This window comes from Oncorhynchus mykiss, chromosome 25, assembly GCF_057628025.1.
Source record: "Oncorhynchus mykiss isolate SJ-2025 chromosome 25, ASM5762802v1, whole genome shotgun sequence".
Lineage (NCBI taxonomy): Eukaryota > Metazoa > Chordata > Actinopteri > Salmoniformes > Salmonidae > Oncorhynchus > Oncorhynchus mykiss.
In genome coordinates this window covers 6,520,001-6,538,952 of record NC_143046.1, presented here as the reverse complement: position 1 = coordinate 6,538,952, position 18,952 = coordinate 6,520,001, and the positions used below count along the sequence as shown (strand labels likewise).

The 18,952-nt window shown below is 37.6% G+C and overlaps 1 protein-coding gene across 1 annotated transcript in view; it reads left to right on the top strand.

Moving 5' to 3' along the window:
* LOC110504499 (protocadherin-11 X-linked) overlaps positions 1 to 18,952 on the top strand; it is a 328,975-nt gene that overhangs the window by 126,248 nt on the left and 183,775 nt on the right. Inside the window, exon 4 of the mRNA XM_036970557.2 lies at positions 11,828 to 11,887. Within this exon, the coding sequence (XP_036826452.2) occupies positions 11,828 to 11,887 (60 nt within the window). The remainder of the gene's footprint in view (positions 1 to 11,827; positions 11,888 to 18,952) is intronic.

Sequence of the window (18,952 nt, the reverse complement as noted above, 5' to 3'; positions counted from 1 at the left end):
TTGGGATGAGTTAGGCCGTAGACTGATGGAAAATCAGCCCAAAAGTGCTCAGCATATGTGGGAGCTCCTTCAAGACTGTTGGAAAGCATTCCAGGTGAAGCTGGTGGAGAGAATGCCAAGAGTGTGCAAAGCATACTTGTGAACATTTTACCACATACTTGTGAACATTTTACCACATACTTGTGAACATTTTACCATATACTTGTGAACATTTTACCACATACTTGTGAACATTTTACAACATACTTGTGAACATTTTACCACATACGTGTGAACATTTTACCACATACTTGTGAACATTTTACCACATACTTGTGAACATTTTACCACATACTTGTGAACATTTTACCACATACTTGTGAACATTTTACCAAAGTGATACCAACAACAAAAAACAATGCGCATGTATTTTTTATTTAACCAGGCAAGTCAGTTAAGAACAAATTCTTATTTGCAATGACGGCCTCCCCCGGCCAAAGCCAGACGACGAGGGGCCAATTGTGCATCACCCTATGGGACTCCCAGTCACAGCCAGATGTGACACAGCCTGGATTTGAACCAGATACTGCAGTGACACCTCTTGCACTGAGTTGCTAGAGTCTTAGACCACTGCGCCACTAAATACTAAACACAAATGGAAAATAGTAAAACCATTGGAGGGAAGTGCAGTAATGCTTGGTAGCGCGGCAGCCTGAATGTCTGTGAGTCTGTGTCGTTTCACTGTTTGACTGACAGAGTCTATCTAAAAACATGGCAGGTAGGTACCTTGACTGCCTTGTAAGTTTTTTTTGCCATTAAAATGATATTCAATTAGGCTTTGATGGCTTATTGCCTGAAACCACGCCTTTATAATGATTTCAGGTAGAACATTCAAATTGAAATATTTTTATTGCCTTGGAGCCCCATCAAAATAATTGTTTTGATGTGCCCTGTATTTTATTTGGCACTGACGTTAATTGGAAACTATCCTAGCCAGGGAAAAGTATATTTTAAGAGGTATGTTGACTGAAATGTGCTACAGTCCCTTGGCTTGATATTATGGAATTTGAGTCCAACATCAGGCTAGCAGAAAGCCAGTCAGTGGTTTTTTGGGGAGACGGTGTTTCTATGTACAATGTTGTCACTTTGATTGTGTGTCCAATGCTGCATAATAATAGCGGGGGATAATGATCAGGTTTGGGGGAGGATGTTGTTTAAACACAACTAGCATCTCAATTTCTTTGGAAAACCTTCTCTTATTGTTCACTGAATGCTTTTCCATCTGGGACGTTTGTATCGCTTTCCTCGAATTGGTTTTAAAAAAAATACAAATATATATATATATTTTTTTTTTAAAGAGTAGAGTAATTATCCCATATATACAGGAACTACTGCTGTACACACACACACACACACGTTATATTAATGTACTGTCCATACTATCTATACACACCATGCTATATAACTATTGCTGTACACCCCTTGTCTATTCATGTGCTGTCCATACTGTCTGTTCAAGACTCTGACATTGCTCGTTCTGATATTTCTATATTTCTTCATTTATTTTATTTTTCCTGTTTAGATGTATCTGTATTGTGTTGTATTGTGACTAATAACATTGGGTTTGATTTGAAATAGGTAGAGTAAACAACAAGTACATAATTTAGTACTGATAAATCTTATATCATTAAGTACTGATACATCCTATATCATTTAGTACTGATACATCCTATATCATTTAGTACTGATACATCCTATATCATTGAGTCCTGATAAATCCTATATATTTAACTACTGATAAATCCTATATCATTAAGTACTGATACATTCTATATCATTAAGTACTGATAAATCCTATTTCATTTAGTACTGATAAATCCTATATATTTTACTACTGATAAATCCTATATCATTAAGTACTGATACATTCTATATCATTAAGTACTGACAAATCCTATATCATTTAGTCCTGATAAATCCTATATCATTTAGTACTGATAAATCCTATATATTTTACTACTGATAAATCCTATATCATTAAGTACTGATACATTCTATATCATTAAGTACTGATAAATCCTATATCATTAAGTACTGATAGATGCTATATAATTTAGTGCTGATTAATCCTAGATGAAAACAAGCCAATTCCAAGAGTTTATACGGGACAGTCAGACAGGCATAAAGCCATGGTACACAACACTCTACAGTACTGCATCAAATAGGTTATATCTGGTATTTCAGGAATTCAATGCTGGTGAATCCCCTCATCGTAACAGAGAAATATTCCAAATATATATAAATTTTTTTCTGTTCCTTTGTTTACATGCGCTACCTGTCAGCGTGTCATGTCACGGCGTACAGTTCCCCCAGAATCCACTTCTCTTTTCTTCTACCTACTTCAGATCCCAAAACATTGAAGTCACATGATCAAAGCCATTGGATAATCCTGGAACTACTGCGTTGTTTTAATCCCAGTGAGAGAAACAATGTACCACGGTAAACACACACACACACAAAAAAATATCAGAAACAGAAGTCAACGGAATTGCAGTTGACTAAATGTAGCAACAACAAGGCACTTTGTAGTGGATAGCAAGGAAGTTAGCTGACTGGATAAAGTATCTCATTGTAAGTGTGGAGAATGCCAGTGGTGCCTAATGGCCCCCACTCACCCGACATACCAATGTGTGTGTGTCCCCCCCCAAAAAAAGGCCCTATCTGCTCGACACTGAGAGTGAATGGTGCTCTTGTTCTCACGTTTATAAGGCCTTGAATGTGAACAGCATGGTTCATATCCTGCACGGGCTATGACGGCGTAGGGAAGGAAAGATAATGGAGCTCATTAGTGTAGCTATTTTGCTAGCTTGCTTCAGAATGAAGGGTGTGGGTGGTTGCTCTTCTTTACCTAGTTATTATATTTTGCTAACTTTTAAAGTCAGCGAAGTTACACCACAACTCTTTTAAACTCATATTTCTGATCATGCAACATTTTTCTCACAAAAAAATAAAAAAAATAATCTAATTTCTAAAATTCCCCCCCAAAATGTCTAATTTGTATCATCACAGTTACAACGACCGTCTTTGCTCTGGATGAGACCAAAACATCAGTACGTGGGTTGGTGTGTAATCCAAGGACCTTTTACTATACATGTCGATCTATCAGATCTACCAGTGTACCAGACCAGAGGTGGACTTGTAAGGATAGGCAGTCAGAAGTTTAATTCTACGGCATTACAATGACATTGACTTAAATCTCATAACCGTTGTGGTCAGATTTCAGATAATGAAAAACACATAACACAGAGTTCATTTTAACACTCAGAGATTGATTCACATACTGTATAGTTGCATTGCGTCTAGTTTATTGATGAAATATTCACGCCGGAGATATACATGGATTACATGTCGGGTGCATCCCAAATGACACCGTTTTCCCTATGTAGTGCACTACTTTTTGCCAAAGCCCAATAGGGCCCCAGTCAAATGTAGTGCGCTTTTTAAGAAACGTGGGTGCCATTTGGAATGTCTGATAAAGCTTCTCTGACAGCTGTAATAAATGAACATGCCTGCTATGAACACTATTATTCTGTTCTGCTAAGAGAATAACGTGATTTGAATGCTGTTAAAATATGCAGGCATGCTCATTACAGACCCAGGAAATACCTTGTGTGTGTGTGTGTGTGTGTGTGTGTGTGTGTGTGTGTGTGTGTGTGTGTGTGTGTGTGTGTGTGTGTGTGTGTGTGAGGAAAGGGAAACAGCGGTGGATTATCAATGCAAGCTATCCAACTCAAACAGCCCACTCACTTTGTTAGAAAGTCAAATATTGAACACCATCCTCAGTTTTACATTTATGCATTTATTTATACAAAAAAAATGTTTTTTTCTCCCTTTTTCTCCCCAATTTCATGATATCCAATTGGTAGTTACAGTCTTGTCCCATTGCTGAAACTCATGATATCCAATTGGTAGTTACAGTCTTGTCCCATTGCTGAAACTCATGATATCCAATTGGTAGTTACAGTCTTGTCCCATTGCTGAAACTCATGATATCCAATTGGTAGTTACAGTCTTGTCCCATTGCTGAAACTCATGATATCCAATTGGTAGTTACAGTCTTGTCCCATTGCTGAAACTCATGATATCCAATTGGTAGTTACAGTCTTGTCCCATTACTGAAACTCATGATATCCAATTGGTAGTTACAGTCTTGTCCAATTGCTGAAAGTCATGATATCCAATTGGTAGTTACAGTCTTGTCCCATTGCTGAAACTCATGATGTCCAATTGGTAGTTACAGTCTTGTCCCATTGCTGAAACTCATGATATCCAATTGGTAGTTACAGTCTTGTCCAATTGCTGAAACTCATGATATCCAATTGGTAGTTACAGTCTTGTCCAATTGCTTAAACTCATGATATCCAATTGGTAGTTACAGTCTTGTCCCATTGCTGAAACTCATGATATCCAATTGGTAGTTACAGTCTTGTCCCATTGCTGAAACTCCCGTACGGACGCGGGAGAGGCGAAGGTCCAGAGCCAGCCGCACCAATGTGTAGGAGGAAACACTGTACAACTGGCGACCGTGTCAGCGTGCGTGCGCCCGGGCCCGCGCTAGAGCGCGATGGGACAAAGACTTCCCGGCCGGCCAAACCCTCCTCTAAGCCGAACGACGCGTGGCCAATTGTGTGCCGCCTCTTGGGTTTCCCGGTCTCGGCTGGCTGCGACACAGCCCAGGATCGAACCCGGATCTGTAGTGACGTCTCTAGAACGGCGATGCAGTGCCTTAGACCGCACATTGTGTTTCTAGAAATGTATTTGTCTTTGAATTGTCCATTAGGCTACTCTGTTTTGATCTCGGCCTCTTATCTAAATCGACATTCTCTGTTTAATAAATACAGGTATTGTGCCCTTCAAGGTACCCAAGGGACGGGGAGACTACAGTAGAGGAATATACAGTAGAGGAATATACAGTAGAGGAGACTACAGTAGGGGAGACTACAGTAGGGGAGACTACAGTAGGAGAGACTACAGTAGGGGAGACTACAGTAAGGGAGACTACAGTAGAGGAGACTAGAGTAAGAGAGACTAGAGTAGAGGAGACTACAGCAGTAGGAGAGACTACAGTAGGGGAGACTACAGTAGGGGAGACTACAGTAGGAGAGAGTAGTGTAGACTACAGTAGGAGAGACTACAGTAGAGGGAACTACAGTAGAGGAGACTACAGTAGGAGAGACTACAGTAAGGGAGACTACAGTAGGAGAGACTAAAGTAGGAGAGACTAAAGTAGAGGAGACTACAGTAGAACAAGACTACAGTAGGAGAGACTACAGTAGGGGAGACTACTGTAGAGGAGACTATAGCACAGGAGACTACAGCAGAGGAAACTATGAGGCTACAGTAGAGGAGACTACAGTAGATGAGACTACAGCAGAGGAAACTAGGAGACTACAGTAGTGTACACTACAGTCGAGGATACTATAGTAGAGGAGACTACAGTAGAGGAGACTACAGTAGAGGAGACTACAGTAGAGGAAACTATGAGACTACAGTAGAGGAGACTACAGTAGAGGACATTACCGTAGAGGAGACTATGAGACTACAGTAGAGGACATTTCAGTAGAGGACACTTCAGTAGAGGAAACTATGAGACCACAGTAAAGGAGAGTACAGTAGAGGAATCTATGAGACTACAGTAGAGGAGACTACAGTAGAGGAGATTACAGTAGAGGAAACTATGAGACTACAGTAGAGGAGACTACAGTAGAGGAGACTACAGTAGAGGGGACTACAGAAGAGGAGACTACAGCAGAGGAAACTAGGAGACTACAGTAGTGTACACTACAGTAGAGGATACTATAGCAGAGGAGACTACAGTAGAGGAGACTACAGTAGAGGAAACTATGAGACTACAGTAGAGGAGACTACAGTAGAGGACATTACAGTAGAGGAAACTATGAGACTACAGTAGAGGAGATTTCAGTAGAGGACACTTCAGTAGAGGAAACTATGAGACTACAGTAGAGGAGATTACAGCATCGGAAACTATGAGACTACAGTAGAGGAGACGACAGTAGAGGAGATTACAGTAGAGGAAACTATGAGACTACAGTAGAGGAGACTACAGTAGAGGAGACTACAGTAGAGGTAACTATGAGACCACAGTAGAGGAGACCACAGTAGAGGAGACTGCAGTAGAGGAGACTACAGTAGAGGACACTTCAGTAGAGGAAACTATGAGACTACAATAGAGGAGATTACAGTAGAGGAAACTATGAGACTACAGTAGAGGAGACTACTGTAGGGGAGACTACAGTAGAGGAGACTACAGTAGTGTAGACTACAGTAGAGGAGACTACAGTAGTGTAGACTACAGTAGAGGAGACTACAGAAGTGTAGACTACAGTAGATGAGACTACAGTAGAGGAGACTAAAGTAGAGGAGACTACAGTAGATGAGAGTACAGTAGAGGAGACTACAGTAGTGTAGACTACAGTAGAGAAGACTACAGTAGTGTAGACTACAGTAGATGACACTACAGTAGATGAGACTACAGTAGAGGAGACTAAAGTAGAGGAGACTACAGTAGAGGAGACTACAGTGGTGTAGACTAAAGTAGAGGAGACTACAGTAGAGGAGACTACAGTAGTGTAGACTACAGTAGAGGAGACTACAGTAGTGTAGACTACAGTAGAGGAGACTACAGTAGTGTAGACTAAAGTAGAGGAGACTACAGTAGTGTAGACTACAGTAGAGGAGACTACAGTAGTGTAGACTAAAGTAGAGGAGACTACGGTAGTGTAGACTACAGTAGAGGAGACTACAGTAGTTTAGACTACAGTAGAGGAGACTACAGTAGTGTAGACTACAGTAGAGGAGACTACAGTAGTGTAGACTACAGTAGAGGAGACTACAGTAGTGTAGACTACAGTGGAGGAGACAACAGTAGTGTAGACTAAAGTAGAGGAGACTACAGTAGAGGAGACTACAGTAGTGTAGACTACAGTAGAGGAGACTACAGTAATGTAGACTACAGTAGAGGAGACTACAGTAGTGTAGACTAAAGTAGAGGAGACTACAGTAGTGTAGACTACAGTAGAGGAGACTACAGTAGTGTAGACTACAGTAGAGGAGACTACAGTAGTGTAGACTACAGTAGAGTAGACTACAGTAGTTTTATTTAAAGCATTTCATTCCCAAATTTTCAAAAAAAGAAAATGTTTTTGAACAAGGCTGTAACGTAACAAAATGTGGGGAAAAGTCAAGTGGTCCGAATGTACTGTATATCGCAGATCTAGGATCGCTTCTGAGTGCCACTGTCATCCTAGCATAATGTAGTGTTTCCAGTGTTTCCACCCACTGTGAAACGCGAAGACTGTCATGAACATGCATCTGATCTGTTTTGCTCTATGACGCTCACAACAAGAGTCATTATTAAAGGTTTTTCTGCAAAAGGCGATCTTAGGAAATTCCCCAACGTGGTATAATAATAGTGTAATAATGTCACATAGTTGCTGTCACAAACACTACACAGTTGTCACTGACTAGTTCAGTATTTTTTTCCCCCATTTACGTACTTATAGCATTCTTATAAATTCATTTTTTTTTTTTATAAGGTTTTTGATTGATGGACAATTTTTCTTGATTGAAATTTGTAAATAAAACTTATGACTGCAACTGTTTATTTGAAACCATTTTGTATACTACTTGTCCTGAAAAGAACATGGTAAAACACTTCAATTTCGATGCTAAACATGAGGGCAGAGCAAGCAGATGAATAAAAGTAGTGAATTTTTTAGGTATTTTCACTGTGGGAATCCCTCATACTTAATAATTGGAACTCCCCACTGTGCTGGAGTGCATTCTCCATCCTTAAAAGGGATTGGGTTGTGCTTTGGAGACTGGGCTCAGCGTAGGAGACAGTACTCCGTGTCTCTATGCACCTGTGGAAAAGCTGACATTTCAAAGTGTTCCCCTTTTCATACTGTGGCATATTCAGTCAGTAGTACGTTTCTACACTGACTGCTGAGAGATTAGAGCAGTGGTTAGCCTGTTGCTAAAGTGGCTAGGGAAATGGGGGGGGCGGGGGGGTAAGTTCTCACAAGGAAGGGACAGGGTAGAATACTGTTCAAAAAGTTTCTAAGACTGTTACCCGTTTCCATGACAGCCTGAGTCCTCTAAAGTGAAAGTGTGTCGCTCTTAACGCGCCATAACAGCACACTGTGGCTGATATCTAGTTATTATTGTGACTTGTTTGGTATTCTATTAATGGTAGAGGAGGCAATGGCTCAAGAAAAAAAAACTGAATTCAGACGCCGACAAGTAGGAAACGTTTAATCAGAGGTGACTAACGTCTTCTTTTTTCACGCATTACATTGTCGCCGTACTGTAATTTCCCTCTTCCATTATCATGTGACGATGTGTTTTCCTGTGCAATGCGTATTGTGAACAGAGCAGTAATAGTATCTACTTAAAGGCATTAGGCACTGATGACGTGCACTTTCTGGGCTTAGATTTACCCGAACGAGCAGACAGGGGTCATAGAAAAGGGTTGCCGATGTCAACCTACCCTACACAGTGGATTGTAGTTCATCTTTGCAACAGGAAAGCCTACGTGTGATAGTTTATAAACTGTAAGCACAGCTCAGGTTACTGTTTATATATACAGTGCCTTGCGAAAGTATTCGGCCCCCTTGAACTTTGCGACCTTTTGCCACATTTCAGGCTTCAAACATAAAGATATAAAACTGTATTTTTTTGTGAAGAATCAACAACAAGTGGGACACAATCATGAAGTGGAACGACATTTATTGGATATTTCAAACTTTTTTAACAAATCAAAAACTGAAAAATTGGGCGTGCAAAATTATTCAGCCCCCTTAAGTTAATACTTTGTAGCGCCACCTTTTGCTGCGATTACAGCTGTAAGTCGCTTGGGGTATGTCTCTATCAGTTTTGCACATCGAGAGACTGACATTTTTTCCCATTACTCCTTGCAAAACAGCTCGAGCTCAGTGAGGTTGGATGGAGAGCATTCGTGAACAGCAGTTTTCAGTTCTTTCCACAGATTCTCGATTGGATTCAGGTCGAGACTTTGACTTGGCCATTCTAACACCTGGATATGTTTATTTTTGAATCATTCCATTGTAGATTTTGCTTTATGTTTTGGATCATTGTCTTGTTGGAAGACAAATCTCTGTCCCAGTCTCAGGTCTTTTGCAGACTCCATCAGGTTTTCTTCCAGAATGGTCCTGTATTTGGCTCCATCAATCTTCCCATCAATTTTAACCATCTTCCCTGTCCCTGCTGAAGAAAAGCAGGCCCAAACCATGATGCTGCCACCACCATGTTTGACAGTGGGGATGGTGTGTTCAGCTGTGTTGCTTTTACGCCAAACATAACGTTTTGCATTGTTGCCAAAAAGTTCAATTTTGGTTTCATCTGACCAGAGCACCTTCTTCCACATGTTTGGTGTCTCTCCCAGGTGGCTTGTGGCAAACTTTAAACGACACTTTTTATGGATATCTTTAAGAAATGGCTTTCTTCTTGCCACTCTTCCATAAAGGCCAGATTTGTGCAATATACGACTGATTGTTGTCCTATGGACAGAGTCTCCCACCTCAGCTGTAGATCTCTGCAGTTCATCCAGAGTGATCATGGGCCTCTTGGCTGCATCTCTTCAGTCTTCTCCTTGTATGAGCTGAAAGTTTAGAGGGACGGCCAGGTCTTGGTAGATTTGCAGTGGTCTGATACTCCTTCTATTTCAATATTATCGCTTGCACAGTGCTCCTTTGGATGTTTAAAGCTTGGGAAATCTTTTTGTATCCAAATCCGGCTTTAAACTTCTTCACAACAGTATCTCGGACCTGCCTGGTGTGTTCCTTGTTCTTCATGATGCTCTCTGCGCTTTTAACGGACCTCTGAGACTATCACAGTGCAGGTGCATTTATATGGAGACTTGATTACACACAGGTGGATTGTATTTATCATCATTAGTCATTTAGGTCAACATTGGATCATTCAGAGATCCTCACTGAACTGAGTTTGCTGCACTGAAAGTAAAGGGGCTGAATAATTTTGCACGCCCAATTTTTCAGTTTTTGATTTGTTAAAAAAGTTTGAAATATCCAATAAATGTTGTTCCACTTCATAATTGTGTCCCACTTGTTGTTGATTCTTCACAAAAAAATACAGTTTTATATCTTTATGTTTGAAGCCTGAAATGTGGCAAAAGGTCGCAAAGTTCAAGGGGGCCGAATACTTTCGCAAGGCACTGTAATATCATATTGTTTGGACCAAGTTCATTAAATCATTGAAAACTAAACAACTTGAATATGGAATACAAACGGAAAGCATGTGTTGAAGAATTGAACATTTCGAACATAATGAGCTAATCGAGCCATGCTCATCATAACCTCATCCCAAAACAGACAGACACACACACACACACACACACACACACTCACACTCACACTCACGCTCACGCACACGCACACGCACACACACACACACACTCCTCCTCCCACACTGCCTCCCAAAAATTCTGTCATGTGTATATGAAAGCTAATTTCTCCTGATATAGTAACAGCTCCAGTATCTACTCTTTGGGGGGAAATTGTTTTGACTAATGCAGACAGCCAACGCTTGGCCATCGGCCCTTTAATATTACATGAGATGAGTGTTTACGCTGCTTGCTGCTGCAGTGCCAGTGAAGCTAGCTAGCTGGGGTTGTGTGTGTGTGTGTGCTTTGTGTGTGTGTGTGTGTGCTTTGTGTGTGTGTGTGTGTGCTTTGTGTGTGTGTGTGTGTGTGTGTGTGTGTGTGTGAGTGTGGTTCTCTCTCGTGTCTCTCTCCCTCACCCCTAGACTCTCTTTAAGTCGTGATGAAATATAGATGTTGGTAGTCTGGACAGTTCTGTGTCTCTTCTCTCCTGGTGATACCATAAGGAAGACAATAATGGTGTCAGGGAGTATTAGGCGGTACCCCGGTAACATAATTGAATATGAGGGGCTAATGGCTGACACCTACTTGGAATCAATGTGGCCTCCTGAAGTAGCTAGTTAAGGTTTTGGGGGAGGGTAGTCTGTGAAGCCCCTCTCCATTCCATGTGAGGCCTGTTCATTCCCCTTGTTATTAGTGGTTCAGTCATTGTTAGGCTCAACATTCCCTGTTGCGCGTGAAAAGGAGTACGTTACCCTGGAAAAATTGTGTTTATGCAAACACTTGAGCATCTCGGCATAATCACAAACAGCAGGACCATCTGTTGTTGTTGGCTTGACGACGTACCTTGGTGGATTATTTTAATGCTGTTTTCTTGCATCCGAATGATGCATCGCTGTATTAGAAAAGAAAAGGAGAAAAAAGAGAACCACCTGACTATAAGTTCCGTGCTGTAAGTAGTCAATCCATGTGTGATGTGGACTCATCTGACTGCTAAAGAAGGTTTGTAAAATCTTCCCATAAAGCAAACAAAAAAAACACAAAAAACACAAAAAACCAACAACGTTATTATACCCTGTGAAAGCAAATCAAGATTATAATTTCAAGATAAACGTCTACAGCCAACAGTGCAGTTGTATTCTTGGATTATGAGTAGGCTAAAACCTGTTGATATAGCAGGGTCACGTAAACTCTGTATGGTCCAGAGAATAACGGAGAGAAAATAAGCAGCATCTACGGTTTGTCCCAAATGGCACTCTGTTCCATTGGGTCTTCGTCAAAAGAAGTGCACTATATAGGGGGGGGGGGGGACCATTTGGGATGGAAAACCTACTGTCACAAATGGTGTTGTGTTGGAAATGGCTTTCCACAGTAAGCATGTTTCTGATAATGTGTTTTTCTATCTTGTAGAATCAGGGCCAGACACCGGAAAAGTCCTTGAACTCAAACGCATCCACGTGTCCCCATAAGGTAAGCTCTCACTAGACCTATACAGGATACAGTGTATTACTATAGGATACAGTATATTACTCTATATAGACCTATACAGGATACAGTATATTACTATAGGATACAGTATATTACTCTATATAGACCTATATAGGATACAGTATATTACTCTATATAGACCTATACAGGATACAGTATATTACTCTATATAGACCTATACAGGATACAGTATATTACTATAGGATACAGTATATTACTCTATATAGACCTATACAGGATACAGTATATTACTATAGGATACAGTATATTACTCTATATAGACCTATACAGGATACAGTATATTACTCTATATAGACCTATACAGGATACAGTGTATTACTATAGGATACAGTATATTACTCTATATAGACCTATACAGGATACAGTATATTGCTATAGGATACAGTATATTACTCTATATAGACCTATATAGGATACAGTATATTACTCTATATAGACCTATACAGGATACAGTGTATTACTATAGGATACAGTATATTACTCTATATAGACCTATACAGGATACAGTATATTGCTATAGGATACAGTATATTACTCTATATAGACCTATACAGGATACAGTATATTGCTATAGGATACAGTATATTACTCTATATAGACCTATACAGGATACAGTATATTACTATAGGATACAGTATATTACTCTATATAGACCTATACAGGATACAGTATATTACTATAGGATACAGTATATTACTCTATATAGACCTATACAGGATAGTATATTGCTCTGAATAAACTATACAGGATACAGTATATTACTCTATATAGACCTATATAGGATACAGTATATTACTCTATTTAGACCTATACAGGATAGTATATTACTATAGGATACAGTATATTACTCTATATAGACCTATACAGGATACAGTATATTACTATAGGATACAGTATATTACTCTATATAGACCTATACAGGATACAGTATATTACTCTATTTAGACCTATACAGGATAGTATATTACTCTATATAGACCTATACAGGATACAGTATATTACTATAGGATACAGTATATTACTCTATTTAGACCTATACAGGATAGTATATTACTCTATATAGACCTATACAGGATAGTATATTGCTCTGAATAAACTATACAGGATACAGTATATTACTCTATTTAGACCTATAAAGGATACAGTATATTACTATAGGATACAGTATATTACAATAGGATACAGTATATTACTATAGGATACAGTATATTACTCTATTTAGACCTATACAGGATACAGTATATTACTATAGGATACAGTATATTACTATAGGATACAGTATATTACTATAGGATACAGTATATTACTCTATATAGACCTATACAGGATACAGTATATTACTATAGGATACAGTATATTACTATAGGATACAGTATATTACTATAGGATACAGTATATTACTATAGGATACAGTATATTACTCTATTTAGACCTATACAGGATACAGTATATTACTATAGGATACAGTATATTACTCTATTTAGACCTATACAGGATACAGTATATTACTATAGGATACAGTATATTACTATAGGATACAGTATATTACTATAGGATACAGTATATTACTCTATATAGACCTATACAGGATACAGTATATTACTATAGGATACAGTATATTACTCTATTTAGACCTATACAGGATACAGTATATTGCTATAGGATACAGTATATTACTCTATTTAGACCTATACAGTATACAGTATATTACTATAGGATACAGTATATTACTCTATTTAGACCTATACAGTATACAGTATATTACTATAGGATACAGTATATTACTCTATTTAGACCTATACAGTATACAGTATATTACTATAGGATACAGTATATTACTCTATTTAGACCTATACAGTATACAGTATATTACTATAGGATACAGTATATTACTATAGGATACAGTATATTACTCTATTTAGACCTATACAGGATAGTATATTACTCTATATAGACCTATACAGGATACAGTATATTACTCTATATAGACCTATACAGGATACAGTATATTACTCTATATAGACCTATACAGGATACAGTATATTACTATAGGATACAGTATATTACTCTATATAGACCTATACAGGATACAGTATATTACTATAGGATACAGTATATTACTCTATATAGACCTATACAGGATACAGTATATTACTATAGGATACAGTATATTACTCTATATAGACCTATACAGGATACAGTATATTACTCTATATAGACCTATACAGGATACAGTGTATTACTATAGGATACAGTATATTACTCTATATAGACCTATACAGGATACAGTATATTGCTATAGGATACAGTATATTACTCTATATAGACCTATATAGGATACAGTATATTACTCTATATAGACCTATACAGGATACAGTGTATTACTATAGGATACAGTATATTACTCTATATAGACCTATACAGGATACAGTATATTGCTATAGGATACAGTATATTACTCTATATAGACCTATACAGGATACAGTATATTGCTATAGGATACAGTATATTACTCTATATAGACCTATACAGGATACAGTATATTACTATAGGATACAGTATATTACTCTATATAGACCTATACAGGATAGTATATTGCTCTGAATAAACTATACAGGATACAGTATATTACTCTATATAGACCTATATAGGATACAGTATATTACTCTATTTAGACCTATACAGGATAGTATATTACTATAGGATACAGTATATTACTCTATATAGACCTATACAGGATACAGTATATTACTATAGGATACAGTATATTACTCTATATAGACCTATACAGGATACAGTATATTACTCTATATAGACCTATACAGGATACAGTATATTACTCTATTTAGACCTATACAGGATAGTATATTACTCTATATAGACCTATACAGGATACAGTATATTACTATAGGATACAGTATATTACTCTATTTAGACCTATACAGGATAGTATATTACTCTATATAGACCTATACAGGATAGTATATTGCTCTGAATAAACTATACAGGATACAGTATATTACTCTATTTAGACCTATAAAGGATACAGTATATTACTATAGGATACAGTATATTACAATAGGATACAGTATATTACTATAGGATACAGTATATTACTCTATTTAGACCTATACAGGATACAGTATATTACTATAGGATACAGTATATTACTCTATTTAGACCTATACAGGATACAGTATATTACTATAGGATACAGTATATTACTATAGGATACAGTATATTACTATAGGATACAGTATATTACTCTATATAGACCTATACAGGATACAGTATATTACTATAGGATACAGTATATTACTATAGGATACAGTATATTACTATAGGATACAGTATATTACTATAGGATACAGTATATTACTCTATTTAGACCTATACAGGATACAGTATATTACTATAGGATACAGTATATTACTCTATTTAGACCTATACAGGATACAGTATATTACTATAGGATACAGTATATTACTATAGGATACAGTATATTACTATAGGATACAGTATATTACTCTATATAGACCTATACAGGATACAGTATATTACTATAGGATACAGTATATTACTCTATTTAGACCTATACAGGATACAGTATATTGCTATAGGATACAGTATATTACTCTATTTAGACCTATACAGTATACAGTATATTACTATAGGATACAGTATATTACTCTATTTAGACCTATACAGTATACAGTATATTACTATAGGATACAGTATATTACTCTATTTAGACCTATACAGTATACAGTATATTACTATAGGATACAGTATATTACTCTATTTAGACCTATACAGTATACAGTATATTACTATAGGATACAGTATATTACTATAGGATACAGTATATTACTCTATTTAGACCTATACAGGATAGTATATTACTCTATATAGACCTATACAGGATACAGTATATTACTCTATATTAACCTATACAGGATACAGTATATTACTATAGGATACAGTATATTACTATAGGATACAGTATATTACTATAGGATACAGTATATTACTCTATATAGACCTATACAGGATAGTATATTACTATAGGATACAGTATATTACTATAGGATACAGTATATTACTCTATATAGACCTATACAGGATACAGTATATTACTATAGGATACAGTATATTACTCTATATAGACCTATACAGGATACAGTATATTACTCTATATAGACCTATACAGGATACAGTATATTACTATAGGATACAGTATATTACTCTATTTAGACCTATACAGGATAGTATATTACTCTATATAGACCTATACAGGATACAGTATATTACTCTATATAGACCTATACAGGATACAGTATATTACTATAGGATACAGTATATTACTCTATATACACCTATACAGGATACAGTATATTACTCTATATAGACCTATACAGGATACAGTATATTACTATAGGATACAGTATATTACTCTATATAGACCTATACAGGATACAGTATATTACTATAGGATACAGTATATTACTCTATATAGACCTATACAGGATACAGTATATTACTCTATATAGACCTATACAGGATACAGTATATTACTATAGGATACAGTATATTACTCTATATAGACCTATACAGGATACAGTATATTACTATAGGATACAGTATATTACTCTATATACACCTATACAGGATACAGTATATTACTCTATATACACCTATACAGGATACAGTATGTTACTCTATATAGACCTATACAGGATAGTATATTACTCTGAATAAACTATACAGGATACAGTATATTACTCTATATAGACCAATGTAACAGTACAAATTTAGACCGTCCCCTCGCCCATACCCGGGCGCGAACTAGGGACCTTCTGCACACATCAACAGTCACCCTCGAAGCATCGTTACCCATCGCGCCACAAAAGCCGCGGCCCTTGCAGAGCAAGGGGAACTACTACTTCAAGGTCTCAGAGCAAGTGACGTCACTGATTGAAACGCTATTTAGCGCCCACGCTAACTAAGCTAGCCGTTTCACATCCGTTACACTCACCCCCCTTTTGACCTTCCTCCTTTTTCCGCAGCAACCAGTAATCCGGGTCAACAGCATCAATAGGATACAGTATATTACTACAGGATACAGTATATTACTATTGGATACAGTATATTACTATTGGATACAGTATGTTACTCTATATAGACCTATACAGTATATTGCTCCGAATAAACTATACAGGATACAGTATATTTGATATCCATATGTCTATGTGCTGGATGTAGTAAAGCTGGATTTTGTTTGTTCACTGAGAGATGTGTAACTAATGCAAAAATTAGATTTTTCCCGTTAAATTATATTAATGACATCCACACTATGTATTTTGTTATAATTAAGAATTACTACTCACATTATACATGCAAATTAGAAGAACCACTTTTTTTGACATGAGGTGAGAATTTCAAATGTATTCGTTGATTTCCCACTAGGCTATGCAAAGTTTTATTTTTAAATCCACCCTCCTCCAGACTTATTCAAGTAATCATCACACATCGTACTAACTTTCCACTTGACTCTGCCACTGCTGCCACTGGTGAACGTGATAATGTGCTATGTAGTGAAATCCTCTCACGTCTTCCAGTTCACTTAGGAAAAAAAAAGTGTCAAAATGGCCATGTCCTTTTCTGGTTGAGTGGCACGGTCAAGAGTTAAAAAAAACAAAACAAAAAAAAAACTCATTTGAAGCCTAAGTCATGGTTAAAATAAAGTCCGTGGAGAGGGCAGTCTGACAGCCTGTCATCATGTGTTCAGCTGAAACTACACCTCTTTTCGGCCTAAAAGCTACAATCTGGGATTGGAAAAACAACTAAATGTTTGCCCGCCACTGGTTTCTGTACGCAGCTGCGGGATGGGGCTAGAGTAATGTAAAACCTCTCATATTCATTGACAGCGCTCTAGATGCGAGGACTGACAGTTCATGCTATCCAATATGTATATTTAAATATATTCTGAAGCTGTACTTTATTTGTTTTGACTTTGTAAACAATGGAGGGGGGAAAAAAACTATAATATCACGGGTTAATGATAAAGTTACTGACAGTTGTGATATACTCATAAGTTACTTATAATTTATATTCTTCAAGAATCAATGGTCGAAAATGTACAATTGAAATGACCGTTGAACAGCTAGATAACCAAATCCCAGTCTGCACCTTTAATGCTCGGATAGCTTTCTAAAGTGACTGTTGAGCCGTTGAAAGCTGCCGAGTGTCCGCTACGTCGTGGCGTGTCACGCTGCGTATGACAGTAAATAATAACAACACGATGCTGTCCCCGTCATCGGGAAATAATGAGCGTGGCAATCAGCTTGGTCCTGAGTCACTCGGCACAACAACAACAACAACAACAAAAAAACACGAGACTGGAATCAGAACCACGTCCTTCACATGGTCCTGAATCATAACCGTTCATCTCTGATAAGACCAGCTCAGCCATCACGATAGTCTCAAATGGCACCCTATTCCCTATGCAGTGCACTTCTTTTGACTCTATGGAATAGGTTGTCATTTGGGACAGGTATTATGTGTAAGTCTCTGGCCATTATATAAGGAATAGGGTGTCATGTGCCCTGGTCAAAAGTAGTGCACTATGTAGGGAATAGGGTGTCATGGGCCCTGGTCAAAAGTAGTTAATTATATAAGGAATAAGGTGTCATGTGCCCTGGTCAAAAGTAGTGCACTATATCGGGAAAAAGGGTGGCATATCACCAGGAATAATCTGCATGCATTCTATAAAACAACTGATCTGGATGTAAAATACAATGGAGCGAAGAACGCCACTTTGGAGATTTGTAATTGCCTCAATACCAGTGGAACATATGTTCTCGTCTCGTCCACTCACATTGCTCTCCGTGATCCGGATTCACAGAACGTTACACACGGCGTGTGCAGAACCCGTACGGTCATTTACAGTCAATCAGAGTGGCATAATGAATATGTAAGAAATCAATGAGAGAAAATGTGATTTAGATTACAAGGAACGCTTGCTTA